A 25,014-nucleotide genomic window follows, 5' to 3' on the forward strand; every position below is an offset into this window, starting at 1 on the left:
GCTGAGGTGGAAAAGTCGGCCACTGGGCCTCAGGCAGCCAGGAAACTTGTAGACCTTCCTCTTGCCATCTCTTAAGGGAGGACCGCTGCTGGTGGCCGGTCGTGGGGGCTGACCGCCACTTTGCCCCCGGCAGGAGAGGCTGCCTCAATTACAGGCAACAGCGTTGAAGTGTGGAGTAGGAAAAGAACTGTTTCTTACCTGCAAAAGCGAGTCTCGAAACAGGGAACACGGCGCCAGGGCTCCTGTGGATGCAGACAGGATCCCTGAGGCCGGGGCCACGCTGAAGGTGGCCAGCTGCCATATTCAGGATTTGAGGTTTCAGGCCGGCATTAAAGAAGATTCCTGGGAGCGCCCGAGCCACGCCGCGACTGAACAGCCTGAAACGGCAGCGGCCGAGAATGGGAAAGGCGACAAACCAGAGACAGAGAGTGAACACCCGACCTGGCAAAACCCTGTGAGTGACCCCTGGACCAGTCCTGTGGGTGGCAGATGCCCACCCGGCTCCCACCTGCATCACCAGGCCACTCACCGCCCCGGGGCTGCCACCATTTTCCCAGGTCCAGGCAGCTCCGCCCGGCTCGGCCGCCACTGAGCCCTCCCACTTGCTTAGCCCGGCGCAGGGCTTTCCAGAGCCTGCAGACCGGCCTCCCCTCCCACTCCCTCCACGGTTCTCTGGCGGGTTGGTGGCGTGGGGCGTCCCCGGCCAGTGTTGGGAGGGCAAGGAAGTACAGACGGGCCGACTGTCACTCCACCGCACCCTGGACCCCGGCCCCTGGTAAACTTCCTGTTACTGGGAGGCAGATACCATCTCTGCGGCGACCAGTTCAGAAAAAAAGCCTAACCAATTTCTGGTTGGGAATAGTGTGGTAGGAGAGTTCCCAGGCCTGCTTGAACCTGCCGGAGAGCTGGCTGCAGGCGGGCGCTAGACTCGGTTTATACCGGGGGGATACAAAGGTGAACAAGTCCCGAGAAAGATCTACACAGTGCTACAAAGGCACCCAGAGCGACCGGTCGTCTGTGCCAAGCAGAAACCTGGTAGACTTCCTGGGCGAGGCGGTGCCAAGCAGGGTCTTGAAGGCCCAGCTGATAGACGAGGGTTGCAGAAGACACGCCCCAGCCCAGCACAGTGCGCACAGAGTGGGGAGACGTGCGGCCAGGGAGGCGGAGACTCGACAGAAACCACACACCCTGTGGGGTCGCCACTGCACGATCCAACAGCCTGGGCCAGAGCACACGGAACAGGGAGAAGTCCTGCACAGGAAGTGAAAGCTCAACAGCGATCACACACCCTGTGGTACGTGATCCACCAGCCCAGCAGAGTCCAAGCTGACCAGAAAGGTGGCTCCCCGGAGAAGCCCAAGACCCGAGGCAACCACACACACAAGGCACTAGAGGCCAACTGAGCAGCCACGGAGGTAGCCATACCAAATTGGCAACCACAGCAACATCCTACTTATTCATTAGTCTCAAACCGGTGGACTGTGAAACCCCCTGCCACAATGAATAAACATCAAAAAAAAGATACCAGAAATACAAAAAATCAAGAAAGTACACCACCAAAAGTTAATAAATCTCAAACTCTAGATCCTACAGAACAAGAAGCCCTTGAAATGACTGACAAGGAATTTCGAGTGATAATTCTAAGGAAACTAAATGAGATACAAGAAAACACAGCTAGACATCATGATGAAATGCAGAAAAGTATACAGGATCTGAAAGAGGAAATGTACAAAGAAATCAATGTCCTGAAAAAAAATGTAGCAGAACTTGCTGAACTGAAGAAGTTATTCAGCAAAATAAAAAACACAACGGAGAGTTTAACCAGCAGGCTTGTCGAAGTTGAAGAGAGAACCTCTGAACTTGAAGATGGGCTGTTCGAAATAACACAAGCAGACAAAAAGAAAGAAAAAAGAATCAAGGACATGGAAGAAAATCTGAGAGAGATATCAGACAACATTAAGCGCTCAAATATCTGAGTCATGGGTATTCCAGAAGGGAAGGAAAGTGGAGATTCCATTGAAAACATATTCAAAAAAATAGTGGCAGAAAACTTCCCAGGTATAGGAAAAGTCACAGATCTTCAGATCCAGGAAGCTCAATGATCTCCAAATGTATTCAACCCAAAAAGGCCTTCTCCAAGACATGTCATAGTCAAATTGGCCAAACTCAGAGACAAAGAGAGAATCTTAAAAGCTGCAAGAGAAGCGTCAAACCACCTATAAGGGAGCCCCAATCAGGCTAACATCAGACTTTTCATCACAAACCCTAAAAGCTAGAAAGGAATGGGATGATATTTTCAAAATACTAAAAGACAAAGATTGCCAGCCAAGAATACTCTACCCTGCAAGGCTATCCTTCCGAAATGAAGGGCAAATAGTATATTTCTCAGACAAACAAAAACTGCGGGAGTTCACTACCACACGACCACCCTTACAAGAAATCCTCAAGGGAGTATTGGGTTTGGTTCCTGAAAAATAACTACCACTGCACTAAAAACCCAAGAAAAATCAAAACCCACTAGTATAATAAAAATGGCATTCATGAAGAGAAAACAAGCAAACAAAAACGCTATCTACAACCTAAGGAACCAACAAACACAGAAACCAAACAGTAAATCAGAAAGCAAGGAACAAAAGACACCTAAGACAACCAAACAACCAATAAAATGCTAGGAATAAATCAACACCTTTCAATAACAACTCTTAATGTAAAAGGCTTAAATTCCCCAATTAAAAGACACAGACTGGCTGACTGGATCAAAAAGCAGGACCCAACTATTTGCTGCCTACAAGAGACCCACCTCACCCATAAAGATTCACACAGACTAAGAGTGAAAGGATGGAAAAAGATTTACCATGCAAACAGAAAAAAAAAACAAGCTGGAGTAGCTATTCCTATATCTGACAAAATAGACTTTAAACTAAAAACCATAAAAAGAGACAATGAGGGACACTACTTAATGATAAAAGGACTGATCCATCAAGAAGACATAACAATCATAAATATGTACGCACCCAATGTTGGAGCAGCCAGATTTATAAAACAAACTCTATTAGACCTAAAGAAGGAAATAGACACTAATACCATAATAGCAGCGGACCTGAACACCCCACTGTCAATATTAAACAGATCATCTAGGCAAAGAATCAGTAGAGAAACAGAAGATCTAAACAAGACTCTAGACCAATTGGAATTGGCAGATATCTACAGAACATTCCATCCAACAACCTCAGAATATTCATTCTTCTCATCAGCACATGGATCATTCTCCAGGATAGATCACATATTAGGTCACAAATCAAGTCTCAATAAATTCAAAAAAATTGGAATTATCCCATGTATCTTCTCAGACCACAATGGATTAAAACTAGAAATTAATAACAAACGAAACTCTGGAAACTATACAAACACATGGAAATTAAACAGCATTCTACTTAATGACATATGGGTCCAAGAAGAAATCAAGCAGGAAATCAAAAAATTTATTGAAACTAATGAAAACAATGATACATCATACCAAAACCTGTGGGATACTGCAAAAGCAGTATTGAGGGGAAAATTTATTGCATTAAACGCTCACTTCAGAAGAATAGAAAGATGGCAAGTGAACAACCCAACACTTCACCTTAAAGAACTAGAAAAACAAGAACAATCCAAACCTAAAGTTAGCAGATGGAAAGAAATCATTAAGATCAGAGCAGAACTGAATGAAATTGAAAACCAAAAAACAATTCAAAAGATCAACGAATCAAAAAGTTGGTTTTTTGAAAAGATAAATAAAATTGACAAACCATTAGCATAGCTAACAAAAAAAAGAAGAGAGAAGACTGAAATAACAAAAATTAGAAATAAAAAAGGTGATATTACAACTGATTCATCTGAAATACAAGGAATCATTCGAGACTACTATAAACAACTATACGCCAACAAATTTGAAAATCTGGAGGAAGTGGATAAATTTCTGGACACACACAAGCTCCCTAAACTGAACCATGAAGACGTAGAAAATTTGAACAGACCAATAACAATAAAGGAGATTGAAGCTGTTATCAGAAGGCTCCCAACAAAGAAAAGCCCAGGACCAGATGGATTCACAGCAGAATTTTACCAAACATTCAAAGAGGAATTGACACCGATTCTTTACAAACTATTCCAAAAGATTGAAACGGACGCAAATCTCCCAAACTCATTCTATGAAGCAAACATCATCCTGATACCAAAGCCAGGTAAAGATATAACCAAAAAAGAAAACTACAGGCCAATATCCTTGATGAATATAGATGCAAAAATCCTCACTAAAATACTAGCAAACAGAATACAGCAACACATACGAAAAATTATTCATCATGATCAAGTGGGATTCATTCCAGTGATGCAAGGTTGGTTCAACATGCGCAAATCAATAAATGTGATACACCATATTAATAAACTCAAACACAAGGACCATATGATCATCTCTATAGATGCTGAAAAAGCATTTGATAAAGTTCAGCACTCATTCATGACAAAGACCCTCTACAAGTTAGGTATAGAGGGAAAGTATCTCAACATAATTAAAGCCATATATGCCAAACCCACAGCCAATATCATCCTGAATGGGGATAAGCTGAAAGCTTTTCCTTTAAGAACAGGCACTAGACAAGGATGCCCACTCTCACCACTCCTATTCAACATAGTGTTGGAAGTACTAGCCAGAGCAATCAGAGAAGAGAAGGAAATAAAGGGCATCCAGATTGGAAAAGATGAAGTCAAACTGTCCCTGTTGGCAGATGACTTGATCCTATATATCGAACAGCCTAAAACCTCTACAAAAAAACTGCTGGAATTGATAAATGATTTCAGCACAGTAGCAGGATGCAAAATCAACACACAAAAATCAGTAGCATTTCTTTTCTCCAATAGTGAACATGCAGAACTAGAAATCAAGAAAGCCTGCCCATTTACAATAGCCACCAAAAAAATAAAATACTTAGGAATTGAGTTCACTAAGGAGGTGAAAAATCTCTATAATGAGAACTACAAACCACTGCTGAGAGAAATTAGAGAGGATACAAGAAGATGGAAACATATTCCATGCTCTTGGATTGGAAGAATCAACATAGTGAAAATGTCCATACTACCCAAAGTGATATACAAATTCAATGCAATCCCCATCAAAATTCCAAAGACATTTTTCTCAGAAATGGAAAAAACTATCCAGTCATTTATATGGAACAATAAAAGACCACACATAGCCAAAGCAATGCTGAGCAAAAAAAAAAAAGCTGGAGGCATAACACTACCGGACTTTAAGCTATACTACAAAGCTATAATAACCAAAACAGTATGGTACTGGCATAAAAACAGACACACTGACCAATGGAATAGAATAGAGAATCCAGAAATCAACCCACACACTTACTTCCATCTGATCTTTGACAAAGGCACCAAGCCTATTCACTGGGGAAGGGACTGCTTCTTCAGCAAATGGTGCTGGGATAACTGGATATCCATATGCAGGAGAATGAAACTAGATCCATACCCCTCACCGTATACTAAAATCAACTCAAAATGGATTAAGGATTTAAATATACACCCTGAAACAATAAAACTTCTTAAAGAAAACATTGGAGAAACACTTCAGGAAATAGGACTGGACACAGACTTCATGAACACGACCCCAAAAGCACGGGCAACCAAAGGAAAAATAAACAAATGGGATTATATCAAACTAAAAAGCTTCTGCACAGCAAAAGAAACAATTAACAGAGTTAAAAGACAACCAACAGAGTGGGAGAAAATATTTGCAAAATATACATCTGACAAAGGATTAATATCCAGAATATACAAGGAACTCAAACAACTTTACAAGAAGAAAACAAGCAACCCAATTAAAAAATGGGCAAAAGAGCTAAGTAGGCATTTCTCTAAGGAAGATATACAAATGGCCAACAGACATATGAAAAAATGCTCAACATCACTCAGCATCTGGGAAATGCAAATCAAAACCACACTGAGATACCACCTAACCCCAGTTAGGATGGCTAAAATCCAAAAGACTCTGAACGATAAATGCTGGCGAGGTTGTGGAGAAAAAGGAACTCTCATACATTGTTGGTGGGACTGCAAAATAGTGCAGCCTCTATGGAAAATGGTATGGAGGTTCCTCAAACAACTGCAGATAGATCTACCATACGACCCAGCTATCCCACTGTTGGGAATATACCCAGAGGAATGGAAATCATCAAGTCGAAGGTATACCTGTTCCCCAATGTTCATCACAGCACTCTTTACAATAGCCAAGAGTTGGAACCAGCCCAAATGTCCATCATCAGATGAGTGGATACGGAAAATGTGGTACATCTACACAATGGAATACTACTCAGCTATAAAAACGAATGAAATACTGCCATTTGCAACAACATGGATGGACCTTGAGAGAATTAAGTGAAACAAGTCAGGCACAGAAAGAGAAATACCACATGTTCTCACTTATTGGTGGGAGCTAAAAATTAATATATAAATTCTCACACACACACACACACACACACACACACAAAACCGGGGGGGGGGGGGGAGACGATATAACGACCACAATTACTTGAAGGTGATACGACAAGCAAACAGAAAGGACATTGTTGGCGGGGAGGAGGGGAGGGAGAAGGGAGGGAGGTTTTGGTGATGGGAAGCAATAATCAGCCACAATATATATCGAGAAAATAAAATTAAAAAAAAAAAAAAAGTTTATGGAAAGATTTGTATTATCTTTCAATTTTGTTTTTCCACGAACTTTTTGATGTACCCTCATATTTAACTTAATGCAAATTTAGTTACCTGTACTAGGCAAAAGAAAGAATAAGAGAAAGAGAAATAATTTAAATAGTGTAGATGATAGTTTTCACCATCCTCTCAGTTAGCTGGAGTGTGAAATGAGAGAGATAAATCTGCTATCTTCTTTTGGCTCAGTTCTTTTAGGCCTCTCATAGAAAAAACCTCACCATGCTGGGTTCTATTTTGTTTAAAATAAGTAATTTATTTTGTAAACATTGCCTCTAAATATAACCCAACTACTTCATCTCGGCACTGAGCTCTCCAGGAGTATAGAAACAGGTACCTGCACAAGGCTGAGATCTATGCTCATATTTCAAAAGGCGTGGAATTGTATTGATGAAAACCTGGTTTGTAGCTGCAAAACCCTTAGGGTCCAAGCCAGAGCAATGGAGAAGGCATCCAACATAGAGTGGCACACAGGAGTAAAACCCACGGAAGGTATGATTTCAAAAAAACATTTACAGCACACAAAGATGTTTAGGACCCTGAAGGCAGCATGACTCCTAACAAGTAGGAAGGAGTCACACCTGAGGAATCAGAGACAAATGTAGAATCTGATTTAGGGACTTTAAAATAGGTTTGTTTAAAATGTCCAAAGAGGGCCGACCCCGTGGCTCACTCGGGAGAGTGCGGCGCTGGGAGCGCAGCAGCGCCCAGGCCGCAGGTTCGGATCCTGTATAGGGATGGCCAGTGCGCTCACTGGCTGAGCGCAGGAGGGTTGCGATCCCCTTACCGGTCACAAAAAAAAAAAAAAAATGTCCAAAGAGAAAAAAAATTTGCTTCCTTGAAATAAGAAAAAGAGGTCATAAAAGGAAAGTGAAATATATGAAAAAGAACCATTTGGAAATATGGAAAATAAAACATAGTCATTGACATAAAAGCTAAGTAGATGGACTAAATGGTAAGGTTGGTATAGCTAAGTAAAGAATTAGTGAATTGCAAGGTAAAACTAAAGAGATCTCCCAGAATGCAAAGAGATAAAGATACAGGGGAAATAACTTATAGGTTAAAAAATGCAGAGCATAAAATGAGAAATTTCATCATACATCTGAGAAGAAGAGAAAATGGGAAAGATATACATTCAAAGAGATAATCACTGAGAATTTTTCAGAATAGAAAAAAGACACGAGTCCTCAGGATGAAAAAGCCTGATCTGTATGAAGAAGGGAAAACAAAATAAATGTTCACCTAAATATATCATAATGCAGCTTTAAAGATATCTGAGGTAAAGCATAAATCTCAAAAGCCATCAGAAGGAAAAGACAGATTTCCTGCAAAGGAAAAATAGAATGACAACACACATTTCATCAGAAATAGTAGGGGAAAAATGACATATTAGCTTAAAGTGCTAAAGGCAAATAAATGTAAAACTAGAATTCTCTACCAACCAATCATTTAAGGGGGTGAGGGTTGGTTGATTTGTTTTTTTTTCAATTACATAGCAGTTGAAGACATGTATACCTACTCTCCAGCAACAATACATTTAGGTATATCTAGAACATCATTTTCCAAATTACAAGTTTAGTGGGATATAAAATCATTTAAAATGTTATAACTAGTATTTTGCATAACTCGTGATAAGGGTAAAGTTTCATGCCACTGTTGTTTCAGTTTATATATATACATACATAAATAAATGTGTATGCCTGTACAAGATCATGAGGAAAATGTATTTTTTATTGTGGATCATAGTCAAAAGTATTTGAAAGCCACTATCTTAGAGATGCTTACACATGTGTTTAAGAATAAGGATACTCATTGCAACATTGTTTGTTATATTGAAAACCTGTAAGTAACTTTATTGTGTATTAAGTAGGCAATGACTAAGTGCTATAGAAAAGTTAGAAGTTATTAGCTAGATTTGTATATAGCACGGATGGATCTCAAAAATATTATATAGAACGAAAAAAGCAAGCTGTAGAATAATAACTGTAGTAATTTATTTTTAATGAAAATACAATATATTGTGTGTAGATGTATGTGTACATATATAAAAGTATAAAGGACACCACACCAAATCTCTTGAGAGATTAGTTTTACCTGTAATGTTTTATTTAATTTTTTTTTAAGACTGTATATACAGTGTATACATTTAAAATTACATGTATAGGAAAAAGAAGGATTAGACAAAATGCTCACGATTAATTCTGGGTTATAGAAATGCAGGTGTATATTATATTATTTGTATTTTTTTGTTCTTTTTGAACTTTGCAAACAAAATCACATGTAAAAAGTAACTAGATTTCTACATCTGCAAACAGAATCCAAATTAATGAATTTGTTGATTTTTTTTTTTTTTTCTATTGCAAACAGCATCCGTCACTCTGGACTGTATTATGTATATATGGAAGAGAAGCATGGAAGAAAAGATTTTAAAGTCACTTGTTCAGCAAAGGAAACTGAGATACAGAGATTCTAATCAGCTCACCAGTAGTCACTTATCTAGTTCATACCTGGGATACCCAGGTTCCTTACTCTCTATCGAGTTATTTGTCCCTGTGAAGTTAGATAATCATCCATATAATTAGAGGGAAAAATACACAGGTTAAATTTTATGATTGCAAGTTTCTTGCCTGGCAACAATATGAAAAAAAGGACTGTACTAGCCCAAATACCCAGCATCAGTTTCCCCAGTCTGTTTTTGTGTTGCTGAAGTGAGTAAGAACCTTAAGACATCTGCAAAACTATGCCCTTGCAAATTTGAAACACATAGGTTTATTGCAGGAGAGCAGAACTAGCAGAGTTTTCACAAGTGAGCTTCTGCTGAATAGGAAATGAAAGGAATTTATCTTGAAAAGTTAAACAAAACTCATGTAGTTAAGTATTTCTTGAGCAAATAGAGGTGCAGTGCAGTTAATAATTATTTATGAATGTTTGGTAGATATTGTCTTTCAGAGAGGTCTATTCTATTTAGGGAAGAAACCCATATTGTCCATGAACCAAACAACTCTTCTAAACACAGTTACAACCTTTACTACATCATTTACACTTTTATCAAGACAGTGTCTAGACTTGACTTGGTGCTTTTTTATTCTGACTTCTCCATCCATCGCTTTCCTTTTAGAACAAAATGTGCCTGTCTTCAACTGACAGCAAGGAATGCCAAAACTTGTCCATCAAGTAATAAAATAACCACTGGATATAAATATAAAAGACTACAGAGACAAATACCTACTGGGTAAGATATCTTGAGGATTTGTTGCAGGGTGTTTGTGTCTTTGAAGGTGGGTACTTTTTTATTGTGGTGTCCAGTCTTACAGATTTTGTTTAATCTCAGGTTCTAGATACCAACAATCTAAATTACTAAGGGTTTTTTTTAAAAAACCTGAATATTGTTCTTGAAAATGGAAGTCAGAGACCACATATGTATTACATACAAAGTATACTCCAACACTCATCTGCTTTGAGTCTGGCTGTTACCTGTTACCCCTCTCAGGTCAGTCTACATTGGACAGCCATTTCCCCATTAAGAAATATACTGTTGGAGAGCTTACCTGAAAATTGGGAATTTTCAAGTTTTCAAGGTTGTTATTAACAAATAATAACTCCTTTAGAAACAGAAGTAGGAAATTTTCTTCCTAGACAAATTAGAAGACTTTACATTCACTATGTAACAGGCATTGTCCCAAGTTCCTTGTAAATATTGATTCACTTAATCTTCATGAAACAGCCCTATGAGATAGGTACTATCATATATTCCTCATTTTAAAAATGGAAAATTGAAGCACAGAGAGTTTAAATAACTCATTTAAGGTCACGCAGCTTGTTTTCCCAGGCAGTCTAGCTCTAAGAGCTTTCAACTTAGTCTGTTTCCCTCAGTAATTATCAGTGCCAGTGAGGTAGCAATATAAACTGCTTTTTTAGGGTACCTGATTGATTTTCTCTTTTGCATATTTTATTGATAGCATTTATGAATGCAGCTTGTTGTGCAAGTGTAATCGACAGATGTGTCAAAACCGAGTTGTCCAACATGGTCCTCAAGTGAGGCTACAGGTGTTCAAAACTGAGAAGAAGGGATGGGGAGTACGCTGCCTAGACGACATTGACAGAGGGACATTTGTTTGCATTTATTCAGGTAAAAGAAAGGTTTGTTTTCAAAGTATTCTATAATAGGATCTGCAATTCTGGATATCCATTTTCCTAATCAGGGCCATTGAGATCTTATAGCAAGGTAAAGAGCAACAGTATCTAGGAGCAGCATCAGAGGAAGGCAAGCAACAGGGAACTTGAGCACTCAAGGGGTAAGATGCCTTAGGAGATACAAGATATTCCAGAAAAAAAAAGCTCAGATATAACAGTTGGGTTATTGCATGAGGGCTTGTTATGTACAAGGCATATTTTTTTGTCTGACTATAATGCTTAGGGTAAGGGGAAAAAACTTTTAAAATAACTAAATGACTGACTTACTAAGGTAAAGATTATCAGTCAAAGACTATCTTGTTCAGTGCTTTGAGCTATTATTAGAATTTAACAAGTTACTTTTTTTTTTAAAAGATGACTGGTATGAGGATCTTAACCCTTTACTCGGTGTTGACAGCACCACACTCTCCCAAGTGAGCCACAGGCCGGCCCTAACAAGTTACTTTTGTAATGTATATCTGCTTGTGATCATTCAGGCAGTGACTTTAGACAACTCACTCCATTTCAGAGACTCCAGAGAGTTGTATATGCTCTAGAACAGAACTTCCCAAGCCATGTGTAACAGTTGTGCAATTACTCATTCTTTCGAGCCTCAGCACCCAGGCCAAACACGTTGGTCTCCAGTAGTCTCGTCTGTTTACCCCAGTGTGTCAAGCAAAAATCCTCATTTTCTTTGTGCTCCATTGTGTGAGAATGGTTGGAAAACACGTCTTTAGAGCCAGTCTGAAAGAAATGTGCTGGACTGAGTCTCTGCAGCTGCGGCAGCAGGGAGCAGAGCAACCTGCCTCATCTGAAATTCAGGATTCACTTCAAGGGAGGACAAGAAGAAGCTAACGGAATTGTTGGAAATCAGAATAGTCCCACCCCACTTACAGACACATCACACTACACAGCCTGATAAATCATTTGTCTCTCATTTTTCTCAAAATAACTCTTGGATGCAAGCTGTCTATAAAATGCCAAATGGTATCCAGGAAGTACCATTGGCTTTATCTGCACCTAAGGTATCTCTGTGATCTAATGATGGATGAGAATACCCAGCTGCTAACTTTAACGTGGTAACTATAACTTTGAGTCCCTTAAAAGAAAATGCATGAACTTTAGACTAAGATTTTAATGTTGTGCATAACTTTATATGAGAATAGCAGGTACATATCACCACAGATTTAAAAAGGTCATTTCATAAAAAAGTGTGTGGATTTTAAATGATAAATCCTATTTAAGTAGACACAAAAGCTACAATTTTAAAACTAGAGTTCACTTCTCTAATTTTCTAGAAAACTTTCTGATCCATCTATACTTTTTCTATATTATTGTAGCTAAATCTCTTTCATGTTATACAGGTTGAGTATGTCTTACCCTAAGTGCTTGAGGCCAGAAGTATTTCAGATTTTGTATTTTGGGGCTACGGATGCTCTGTACCAAAATAAATAAATTCTTCTTTAAGATACTTATATTGTCACTGGTCCTTTGTTTATTATCTTGAACAATTTTCTCAGATGAGTTCATGTGTTTATGTTCATTCTAGAAATAAGGTATACATCACAGGGTTCTTTAGTCATCGAGCAGGAAGAGATGTCTGTTTATTGTTAGCAATTATATTATCTTCTGTCTTATTCAAAGTCTTTTACTTTTTTCATTTAGGAAGATTACTAAGCAGAGCTAACACTGAGAGACCTAATGCTATCGATAAAAATGGGAAAGAAGAGAATATTATGAAAAATATATTTTCAAAAAAGAGGAAAATAGAAGTTGCATGTTCAGATTGTGAGGTTGAAGTCATCCCATTAGAATCGGAAACACATTCCAGAAGTGCTGAAACTGAGGAATGTCCACCTAAGTTCAGTAATAATCCAAAAGAGCCTGTGATGTAAGTAAGAGCTGAGGACCCAAAGTCAATCTAAATCATTATTCATCAAGAGTGGCTCTTTTTTTCTTCTCTTTTTTTCTTCCCACCCTCCATCCCCCCCACTCCTATTTATTATCTTATCTCACAATTGTAAATTTAACACTTTGAGAAATCTAGGACAATTAAAAAGCTAGCCAACATACCTTCCTCAGTGTTGTTTTTGGAGTTTTAATTTGTGTGACTTTAATCAGGTTCTTTATGGATGTCATTTAGTTTTGCTGTTCTATTTTCTATCACCATTCTATTTGCAAAGGTTTCATTGGTTCTCTTCATTTTTTAAAAACATAATTCAAAAATTATTGGCTTTAAAATATGATTATATTTCCTTCCTCCAGTGAGGGGTAAGCATAGATGTTCTTAGATTAATTTCTAATGATAATGGATATTTATGTAATAGTAATATTGTCTATATTTCAAAGTCCAAAAAAAGAGAATTTTTAGTAATATACAGAGTAACTTTTTTTTTTTCCTTTTCAGGGAAATGGAGTATAACAATATTTCAGGAATTCACTATCCTTCAGTTATTAGAAGTCCTAAATCCAAGACAGCCATTTTTCAATGCAATGGAAAAAAGATGGTAAAAACTGCAAAACATAGATGGGGCCTTCTAAGAACATTAACTGTTATTTCACCTTTCTATCCTCCACTTAGTTCAAAATGTTTTTGTTATTTAATAGTATTTAGGATTTCTTTTATTGTTTTGGAATGTGTGGACTGTTAAAGTGTTAGGACCATGTCTTATTTACTTAGTATTGTCCATGTCAGTTGGCATGTTTCCAACTTAGATGTATGAGGAGAATGTTGGTCATGATCTGACAGTATGCTCCACTGAGACCAAGAGCTATCTGGAGAATTTGTGGGAGAAGCTAAAGTGTTCAGGAGTTAATAGTGATATGTAAAAAGGGATGGAGTAATTTAGGTTAAGGAGAAGAAGGTTTTGAGATATAGGAGAAAGGAAAGATGCAATTTATAAAAGAATCATCCAGAAAGCAATATTCGATGTGGTAGCCTCTGAGAATACACTTTTCAGTCTGAACTCAGAAATTAGTCTGAGGGCCGGCCCGTGGCTCACTCGGGAGAGTGCGGTGCTAATAACACCAAGGCCCCGGGTTCGGATCCCATATACGGATGGCCGGTTCGCTCACTGGGTGAGCGTGGTTCTGACCACACCAAGTCAAGGGTTAAGATCCCCTTACCGGTCATCTTTAAAAAAAACAAAAAAAAAAAAAAAAAAGAAATTAGTCTGAGACTGAAATTCAGAAGCAGAGAAAGATATGGGAAAATGAACAGAGGTAGACATAATGGTAGCTTACAATAGGGCTTGGTGATGAAAAATGAAAACTCTGCTCTAGGTGTGCAAATATTTGCCATCTGCCTAGTAACAGTATAGTAGGTACCACCTCAGTATCACATAATTATGAAAAAATTGGGCCATGGGGTCACATAGACTTGGTTTTAACCTTCAGCTCCGCTGCTGGGTGACATCTCCATGCATTCATTTCTTTTAACTGTAAATGAGGATTAAGTCAGATAAATATCAGAAACATTGCTTACCACAATGCTTGGCACTCAACTAAGTGCTCAGTAAATGCTGGCCATTCAAATATTATTAACTTTAATAATAATAATGGCTAACATTTACTGAGCAGTTAGTTGGGTGCCAAATATTGTATTAAGCATATACCCCTCTTTTAAAGTTAACGATTTAAAGGGACGATTTAAAGTTACCATTTAAAGGGACGGCAGTGTCTACAATGCATAAAGACAAGCAACTTCTTTAACCTTTTCTTTGAAGTAGAAACTAGGTATTTTTATCTTTACACAACTTATAGTTGAAGGCAAATTTATAATCTAGTATCAACACTTTCTCAGTACTGAGGATGATTAGAATTGAGGGATACAGACAGATGGATAGTCATGGGTTACTTAACAACAGGGATATGTTATGAGATACACATTGTTAGGCTATTTCATCTTTGTGTGAACATCACAGAGTGTACTTACACAAACCTAGATGGTTTAGCCTACTACACATCTAGGCTATATGGTGCAGCCCATGGCTCCTAGGCTGCAAAACTGTGCAGCATGTTACTTACTGAATACTGTAGGCAACTGTAAGTATTTGTGTATCTAAACATATCTAAACATACATAAGTTACAGTAAAAATCCTGTGTACAAGATAAAAATGGTAAACTTATATAAGGCACTTACCATGAATGGAGATTGCAGGACTGAAGTTTGCTCTAGGTGAATCAATGAATGAGCGATGAGTGAAATGCAAAGGCCTAGGACATCACTGTACACTACTGTAGACTTTACAATCACTGTACACTTATGCTACACTAAATTTATTTTTAAAATTGTACTATGACAATATTATAATCTTATGAGACCTCTGTCATACATGCAGTTCATTATTGACCCAAACATCATTAAGTGGCACATGATTGTATTTGAATTTTAATGCCCAAAGAATGTCTTGACAGTCTTTATAGCTTTGGCTTAATAAAGTGCCTAGAAATTGAACATAGTTAAAATGTTGTTTCCACTAGTCTAAAAACTTATGACATGCTTTGAGTCTTGTCAGAATTAATCTAGTACATACAGCCTATGAAGAGTGACACTTGATAAAAGAGGCCTAATTGCTGAATACTTTTTCCTGACCTAGAAAGTAAAGGTATTTTTCTTGTTTCCTTTGAAGGGATTTGTGTCCTCAGAGTCTGTCACCTCAGAAGATAATGATGGGCTTAAACCAACTCAAGAACATCTGAAGGCCAAGGGAATGCAAAGTAGGCTTTGTTTCACTCTATGACTGCTTGCCTCTTCTGCCTGTCTGTATCTGTTGAGATCAATACCTATAGCTCATTTTCTCAGATTCCATGACAAACATGCTGCATTTGGCACAAAAGTTCTAAGTTCTCTAGATCAGACATCAGTAAACTATGGTTTGCAGGCCAAATGCAGCCCACTACCTATTAAGTATGGCCTGTGAGCTAAAAATGATCTTTATATTTTTAAATAGTTGAAAAAAATCAGAAGGTGAATAATATTTGTGACACTTGAAAATTACATGAAATTACAATTTCAGTGTTCATAAATAAAGTTTTAGTGGAACACAGCCACAGTCATTCATTTACATATTGTCTGTACTTTCAGACTACAGCAGCAGAGTTGGATAGTAGTCACAACAGAAATCACTGCCCAGCAAAGCCTAAAATATTTGCTGCTCGGCCCTTTACAGAAGTTTGCTGATCTCTAGTCTAGTTGCCAACAGTGACCTGATGTGTGGCAGGAAGGGTGGGATGGACAACTCTGATTCTACATGGTCCACAGAGGTGGTCTGTGGCTTGCTTTGGAAGCACTGTTCAAAGCAGCCACTTTCTAACTCTTTGTTTTGGACTCCTTTAAAAATAAAAACATATCATTGTCCTGTGGTGGTCCAACAAACACTGCTGCAGAGGATGCTTAGCATGACTCTAGCGAAGGGCTAAAATATCGCTACCTTGAGTGTTTGTCTTTCGGAGTTACCAGTCCCTGCCATATTTAATATTACAACTGGACAAACCTGGTTTTTGGTACATTTGCATTTCATTGTATCCATCAGCAGGGAGACATTGCTGACAGATATCCCTGTTTGAAGAACTGAACCAGCCATTGCTCCCTCTTCACCCTTTGAGCCTCCTTGCATATGCAACCCCAACTACCCACCTAGTATTAAAGGATGGAGATTGAGGGTGGGGGGAGCATGGCAGCTTCTTGATAGAAGAGGTCTATCAAGAAAAGGCATTTTATGTATTATATTTATTTTATCGTTTAATGCATGTGAGTCACAATGAGTATTATTGCTTTTGATTCTTTTGCTCTTTTCATTGACTGCTTCAATATCTATAGCAGGCACTCCAAAAATCATAATTATATATTGTTATGGCTTACAAGTAACCCATGATTAATATATGAGTACATGTAGGAACAGCAGCCAGCAGCAGTAATGATTAAATCAAGAGCCTTAATTTTAGGGAGGTATACTTTCTTTGTGCCACTGAAGTTAGGTGACACAAGTAACTTTTTCTTAAATAAGTGATTTTCCTTATTTCATCTGACATGCATTTGTACTTTTGAATACTCTCAAAAAATGATTTCCATTATTGGATAAGAAAAACGATTAAGCAGTTCATCCACTTTTAAAGTATTATTGTTCGCTGGCCGAGTATGGTGCTAATAACACCCAGGTCCAAGGTTCAATCCCTGTACCAGCTGGCTACCAAATCATATATATATGTATGTATACAAAAGCCATGATGAGATACCACTACACACCCACCAATATGGCTCATATTAAACTATTATTGTTTATAAAAGTACAATTATTGAGTGGTCATCTAGCAAAACATCAACACGAATATGTACAAACTCCTAGCAATATAATTTTTGCTGTTAGGACTTGTAGAAGGTGACTCTGACAGGGTCTTCTCAGCCTTTCATTGACATTGTAAAGGCCTAGAGTGCTCCTAAACACCCACTCTGTTACATCTGTTTATAGTATACTTAAATAGAAATTCCAGAGTGGAAGAGAAGAAAGTCAGGTAGGAATAGCGATTAAATATAGTAATGAGGAAATAACATGTAGATTCATAAAAAGGCATTGTTATGTAGTAGAAAGAAGGCAGACTTTGGGAGCCAAATATTTCTGGGTTTGTTACCCCACTTCTCAATATTATGGGTCAGGCCTCTCAGAGACTCAAAGTTTTCATTTCTAAAATTAAAGTAATACCACCTACATTATTAACACATTTAAGTATTAGCGATAATTAAAGCAAATACCATCTAATTAGTGGTGTTAGTCTGAGCACTATTGCTCAACCAAGCATATTTGCTGACAATTCCTTCCAAAATGTCTAGAGGACTCACGTTCAAACCAAGTTGAAGATTCTGAAGACAATCTGCTGATTGAATCAGATGTGATAGATATAACTAAAAGCAGAGAAGAAACTCCACCAGGGGGCAGATGTAACCAAGCAACCACGTTGGATAATCAGAATATTAAAAAGGAGTTTGAGGTTCAGATACCAAAGCCCCAAGAGGAAAAATCTCCAACGTGTCAAAAACAGCAGGTCTTTTGTGATGAAGAGTTGTTGTGTGAAACCAAGAATACTCCATCTGATTCTCTACCAAAATTCAGTAAAGGGAATGTGTTTTTATTGGATGCCACAAAAGAAGGAAATGTGGGCCGCTTCCTTAATGTGAGTATAGGGGCTGAGATTCATATTTCTAAACAACTTTTTTCCATGCTTCTTAGCAAAATCGTGAGGAAAATATGATTAAGAGACTCTAAAACCAGACTACCTGGGTTAGAGTTCTAGTCTTCCACTTGTATGACCATGGGCATGTTACTATACTTCTTGATGCCTCATATTACAGAGATGGAAAATGGGGATAATAATAATAACTGCCTCAGGGTGTTGTGAAGATCAAATGAATTATTATGAAGTGCTTAAACAGTGCCTAGCACATAGTAAACATTTGCTTTAAAAACCTATCAGGAATGGTGTGTAAGAAAAGTATTTAAATATATCAAAAGGTTTTCAAGCTCACTTGCTCAAGTTGAAAAAAATGTATGGACAGATAGTTGTCAATGAAATTACACGGTAGCAGGCATGTCCAAGGAATATTGCAGAGATTTGATCCCTTTATGAATCTTGCAATAGACGAATGTGCGGAGATGGCAGCTAGTAGGCAACAGAACAGTACTGCAGTGGTGGTAAAACTCGTAAAGGAAATAGTATCATCATGGTAGAAGCCTTGGAATAAGTATAACTAATGGCTGTATTCAGCAGAGAAATCAATTGCTTACACATGTCTACAAAAGTTCTGTTTTGGACTATGATGTAAAAATTAGGTTTGTGTACATTCTTCATATTAAACTTTTTTGTGAAAACTTTGTTTTGTTAAAAAATAAAAGCCGTATCTTGAGAAGTACTATGCCCCCATTCTCCCTGTCCCCACTCCACCTTAAAGGTAATCATTTTTATTACTTTCTTGTGTATTATTCTAGTGTTTCCTTCTGCAAATACAAGTAAATGTTAATATGTGTTCTTATTTCTCTCCTTTTTTTACATAAAAGCTAGCATATTATATTCACTGTCCTACACTTTGCTTTTTAAATTACCAATGTATTGTGATCCTTCCATATTGATACACAGAGAGAGCTCCTCATTCTTTTTGTTTCTATGTTTTTGTTTATGGCTGCATCGAATCCCATTGTCTGGATGTACCAAAGTTCATTTAACTAATCCTCTTTAAGCAGCCTTTGGGTTAAACTTTTACTCTTGAAAACAATGCTCAACGAATAATCTTACACATAAATACATATGCAGATGAATCTGTAGAATGAATACATTCCTAGGTATGGGATTGCTGAATCAAAAGATAAATGCATTTATAATAATGATAGATATTGACAAGTTATCTTTATTTAGGGGGTTTTATATCATTTTACATTTCCACCAATAAAATATTAGGAGTGTCAGAATAGGGCTTTTCTGAATGGGTTCCTGCTATTATCAGAACTGTCATGAACATGATATTTTATATATTAGTAAAAAGAGAAAGAAAATTAGTGAGATGTGTTAGAAACAGAATGGTATTCTATAATGCTTTAAAGCACAAAGCATCAACCTATGCTATATTTAACCTTTGTTGTTGTTGTTTGGGTTTTTTTTAACAGCATAGTTGTTGCCCGAATCTCTTGGTACAGAATGTTTTTGTAGAAACCCATGACAGGAATTTTCCATTGGTGGCGTTCTTCACCAACAGGTTTGAAATTGATTTTGCTTATATGATTTAATTCTGAAATTGTAACTTTAAAAGTAACAATAGAGAAATGCAAAAAGATGTATACTGTAGCCCCAAATATCTAGTACCCTAGAATATTCAATTATCCTAAACTGTTCCTAGTCAATAAAATTTTGCACACTGAAAATTTTAGTTCTTATGCCCACTTAGAATTAATGTCTGAAAGGGCTGAGGATGTCAGATCTCACCCAGTTCAATTCAGGGGATAAATGATACAGTGCTACATCTTATTTAAGTCAGGACTATGCCCCGACTATTTCCACACCACAGGCGTCATCACATCACTGTTTGCAAAATGTACTTCCTTTCTCATGGATTTTTCTTACTTAGGATTTTAAGTGGGCTTGAAATAAAACTCAAATGGTTATTCTTAATAAAAGATCATTTCTAATTGGTTGGTGTCAGGGTGAGAGACTAGATCATATTTTTGAGGATGGTTAATGGTGTTAATATAAAATTGATATAATCAAGTTTGGTTCATTTGATAGTTACTTAGGGTAATTTATGATTCTTTTTTAATTTCTACTTTCTAGGTATGTGAAAGCAAGAACAGAACTAACATGGGATTACGGTTATGAAGCTGGCACTGTGCCTGAGAAGGAAATCCTCTGCCAATGTGGGGTTAATAAGTGTAGAAAAAAAATATTGTAAATATGTAACTAATGCCTGTCCATGATATTAGCTTATCAGGCTGAAATTACGGCCATGCAAAGGAACTCTCAGTTATAAGCGGAATTCATTTAAGTTGAGGTCCATCAAGGTAATTCTTCTCAGTTTCCCCTTGTCAGGAGGTTCATACTTTATTTCTCTCTTTTTTTTTTTTTTTTTTGACCAGTAAGGGGATCACAACCCTTGGCACGGTGTAGTCCACACCACGCTCAGCCAGTGAGCGCACCGGCCGTCCCTACATAGGATCCGAACCTACAGCCTCGGCGCTACCAGCGTCGCACTCTCCCGAGTGAGCCATGGGGCCGGCCCTTTATTTCTAACTTTATTTGTGTGAATTAGAAATGCCAGGAACAAGATAAGGACATTATTATATGCATTGGGTATCTTTTGTTCTTACATGAGTAGGATGGAAATGTACATTTTATCTGAAATATCACTGTGCAATTTATAACTTATTTGTAAATTATATATTAAGAGAAATGAATGTCATGATAGAATTCAGCTCTCTCTAACTGCTTTTGTGATTATTTTTTTTAGTTCATGCCTCAAAGGGCCAAATTTCACATATTTTACCTATATATTTGATGTTTAATTTCTGGCAAATCATTTACCATTATGAGGTACAAGGTAGGCATCAGAGCCTGAGGAATATGTAAGAACTAATTTTATGTGTATTACTCCCAAACATTTTAACACTTCTGGGAAGTTCCATGAAACAATGTCCCATCAACCACTTGAGTAGAGAGGTGGAGAAACTATTCTATAAGTAAGGTTCTGGCAAACTCTTTGAGATGAATCTTCTTTTCCACAGATTCCTTTCACTCCTACAATACAAACAGTAGAAGAAGGAATAGAAACCTGCAGGAAGTTTAATATTTTGTTTTAGAGAGAGTAGACCTACAAGAAAAGGAAATCTAGAAACTCATCAGAGTTGGCTTATTTAAAATAAGACAGAAGGAATTGTGCTAGGCAAGAATTTCACTTAAAAACAAAAAAACAAAACAGTTCTGAGCCCCAAAGTCTGAAACAGCCTCTTGGGATCTCCTGGGCATAATTTACAAATTGTTTTTCTAGAGAAAAAGGGAAAGAGTTACCACTTTGGTGTAGGTTACCTAGTTCTGATCATCTAGTGGAAAAGGGAACTGGGAAGCTCCAAGAGTCAAAAGGAATTTTATCCCTAAAAAAAATGTACTTTTGGCTGCCAGGAACTTCCCTTTGGAACCAAGATGGGAAAACTAGTATAAAAAAGAGTGATTAAAAGTAATTCTGGTTTCTGAGAGGTTATACAAGGGTACTTCAAAAAGTTCATGGAAAGATTCACGTTATCTTTTTTTTTTGTCTTTTTTGTGACCGGCCACACCGCGCTCAGCCAGTGAGCAAACTGGCCATCCCTATATAGGATCCGAACCCGCGGCGGGAGCACTACTGCGCTCCCAGCGCCACACTCTCCCGAGTGCTACACGGAGTTGGCCCCACATTATCTTTTAATTCCTTTTTTCTATGAACTTTTGAAATAAAAAAATCTTGTACGTTTTTTTTCTTTTATTTGGACTTGATTCTGCGTTTAGTTACCTTTCAAACAAAAATCTATTCTAAGATTGGATCCAGTTTCCTTCCTTAAAAATATTGAGCTAGATGAAACTTTAACTTGAAATTGTTTTAGAGAATTTGAAACCAAAGAACTAGGAAAAAAAGCAAAAGATTATAACCCAACTGCGTGCAGACAGGTGAGGAACATTGAGAAGTCCATTTATTCAGAATAAAAATGAAGGAATTTTAGGTAATGCTCTAAAAGTGAAGAAACTTGATCAATATGGGAAATGTTTTTGCACAGAAGGGACTATGGATTAGCCAATATTTCCTTGAGATTTCACCCTCCTGGGGAAATTTCTCTTGAAGTCTTGGTGTGCTTCAGTCTGGACTGGTTTACAGCTATCATCTTCCATCGTTAACCTAGAGATTCCCTTTTTCTTTTATGTCAAATCTGTTTCCAGTTAGATCCCATTATTTTCCTTTTCCTTGGTTTACTCCCACATGTTGGTGAAGCACATCCTCCAATAACTTTAGAAAGGGAAAATGAGAAGTAAATGTTTTGAGACTGCACATTTGAAAATGGCTTTATTTTACCCTTACACTTTATTGCTGTTTTAGCAGGGTAAAGAACTCTTGAGTAGTGCCCATACTCAGTTTTGAAGGCTTCTGCTAGCTTTCAGTGTTGCTGTGAAGTCTGAAAACATTCTGTCTCTGGCTTCCGTGGTGACTAGAAAGTTGGATGCCATTCTCTTCCTTATCTTTTGTACGTATAACCTGTTTTTTGTTTGTTTGTTTTAAAGATGACCGGTAAGGGGCTCTTAACCCTTGACTTGGTGTTGTCAGCACCACGCTCACCCAGTGAGCACACCGGGCATCCCTATCTGGGATCCTAACCCATGGCCTTGGTGTTATCAGCACCACACTCTACCAAGTGAGCCACGGGCTGGCCCTATAACCTGTTTTGAATCTCACTGGAAGGTTATAGGATTGTCTTTGTCCCAATGTTCTGTCCTTAGTAAGGGTTCATTTTCATCCCTTATACTGGGTGCCTAGTGGAATCTTCCAATCTGAGAACTTTGTCCTTCAGTTCAGGCAAATTTCCTTGAACTATTTCTTTAATGACTTCTTATCTCTTTTCTCCTTGAATTCCTGTTATCTAGATGTTAAACCTCCAGGACTGGTTGTCTAATTTTCCTATCTTGTATTTTCTTACGTCTTAATTTCCAGCTCTATCTTCTTGCTCTACTTTCTGGGACCTTCCCTCAACTTAATCTTCCAAATCATCTATTGTGCTTTATTTTCCTGGTCTCATATTTTTTATTACTAAGAGTTCTCCTCTCTGAATAATCTTTTCTTTAATACCACACTATTTTTGGCTCATGGTTGCAGTATTTCCTCTCTTTGAAGATATTATTTATATGTGTGTGTATGTATACACACATATACGTACACACACGTGCGTTCATGTTTATGTTTTTTTCCTGCATATTTTGTGTTCTCCAAGGTTAGTTTGTTTTCCCTGTATGTTTGCTTTGGTCTTTTATAGGCTTTTCTTGGAGTTAGTGATCTTGGTAGTCTACTCATATTTAAGAGTGGAACATATGGGCCGGCCCGTGGCTCACTCGGGAGAGTGTGGTGCTGATAACACCAAGGCCACGGGTTCGGATCCCATATACGGATGGCCGGTTCGCTCACTGGCTGAGCGTGGTGCTCACAACACCAAGTCAAGGGTTAAGATCCCCTTACCGGTCATCTTTTTAAAAAAAAAAAAAAAAAAAAAAAAGAGTGGAACATAAAAGCTTATTATAAGCCCAAAGTGTGAGAAAGGGCTTTTCCACTTTACCATGACCTACCTGAGCTATTTTGCTGAGAAACCTCCTAATGTTAAGGGCGTTCTTTTCACTCTGGCAAGAAATATTCTTCCATCTTTCTGCCTGGAGAGCAAAAAACTGGTTCTGTTTTCTCCTGTTTTTTAACTCCCACATTTCTGATTCTGTAATCAGTTTCGTATTTGTCAAGGCTATCCAAGTTGTACTTTTTATTATTGTTTCTCTTTTCTGTCCCCAATTTGCATTTTTCCTCTTTAGAACCCGCTCCAAGTCCAAGACCTCCAAAAGTTTTCCTTTAATTCTTCAGCAAACCAACTATTATATGCTGATATTCCAGAACTTTTTTAAAAAACTATAATTTAACTATGCATTCATATTTCTCTACATATATATTTGTTAACATGGACTGAAAAAAACTTATGTATGGTGCTCTGTGCCCCATGGGTGCTAAATAAAGGCTTGCTACTGGCAACTGGATTTAGGGTCGGCTTAATCCTGCATCGGTTTAAGATATATCTGTTTAAAATGTGCCTATTTAGGCCAAACTCGGTGTGATAAAATTTTTAGAAGAAACCCTCACAAGAGCGATCATCTCCAGCTGAGCCGAGGGGCCGGAGTGCCTGGCTTTGTTTCTGTTTTTAAAAGTATTCATACCAAGAATCGGGTCTGGAGAACTGCGCATGGGAAGCCCTGCGTGCGCAGCCCACCCGGGCCCGGCGGCCGGTTCCCGGCACAGCGCGGATTCAAAAAACGAAAGCGGACCCCGCCGGCCACTTCCGGGAGCGCAGCGAGTGCGCAGCCGTCGGGCCGCCACCCCTCAGCGGCCCAGCCGCCATGGCCCACGCCTCGCCGTCCCGGCCTGACTGGGTGTGCGGCGCTGACCGCCCCGAGACCCAGCCCGCGCGGGGCGCGCTCCCCTTCCCCACCGGTGAGTACGGCGCGGGGGCGGGCAGCCACAGGCCCGGGCCGAGGGGCCTGCGCTCGGGTCGCGGCCGTTTGCGGGGCCTGGGTGCTCTACTCCGGCCCGGCCCACAGCCGCCGCCGGGCAGCGTTGGGCGGACCCGGCGTGCCCCGCGGGCGTGCCCGGGGGGACGGACAGGCGGGCACGGCTTCCGTTTACCTCTCCCGCTGGCAACGGGGCAGCCCGGTCCCCCCAGCTGCACTCCGTCAGACCGGCGAGCATGCAGGAGAACCGACGTAAACTCGCCATTCCACCCACCCGGAAAACTGCAGTGGGAGAGGGGCCCTGGCAGAGAGAAGTAGGCCCTGGG

At 38.7% G+C, this 25,014-nt stretch overlaps 1 protein-coding gene and 1 pseudogene across 5 annotated transcripts in view; both read left to right on the forward strand.

The window, feature by feature from the left end:
• SETDB2 (SET domain bifurcated histone lysine methyltransferase 2) overlaps positions 1–25,014 on the forward strand; it is an 86,603-nt gene that overhangs the window by 34,166 nt on the left and 27,423 nt on the right. For 2 of the 5 annotated variants that reach the window (XM_063103508.1, XM_063103509.1), the window contains 8 exons: positions 9,875–9,988; positions 10,716–10,885; positions 12,595–12,820; positions 13,337–13,436; positions 15,562–15,649; positions 17,760–18,100; positions 19,585–19,673; positions 20,246–20,811. In XM_063103508.1, the coding sequence (XP_062959578.1) occupies positions 9,875–9,988; positions 10,716–10,885; positions 12,595–12,820; positions 13,337–13,436; positions 15,562–15,649; positions 17,760–18,100; positions 19,585–19,673; positions 20,246–20,363 (1,246 nt within the window). In that variant the 3' untranslated portion in view covers positions 20,364–20,811. Of the gene's footprint in view, positions 1–9,874; positions 9,989–10,715; positions 10,886–12,594; positions 12,821–13,336; positions 13,437–15,561; positions 15,650–17,759; positions 18,101–19,584; positions 19,674–20,245; positions 20,812–24,534; positions 24,672–25,014 lie in introns of those variants that run through there. The other 3 variants (XM_063103510.1, XM_063103511.1, XM_063103512.1) reach the window with 2 other exon arrangements.
• On the forward strand, positions 18,475–18,715 carry LOC134382821 (small nuclear ribonucleoprotein G-like; annotated as a pseudogene).

Source organism: Cynocephalus volans, chromosome 7 (assembly GCF_027409185.1).
Source record: "Cynocephalus volans isolate mCynVol1 chromosome 7, mCynVol1.pri, whole genome shotgun sequence".
Classification (NCBI taxonomy): domain Eukaryota; kingdom Metazoa; phylum Chordata; class Mammalia; order Dermoptera; family Cynocephalidae; genus Cynocephalus; species Cynocephalus volans.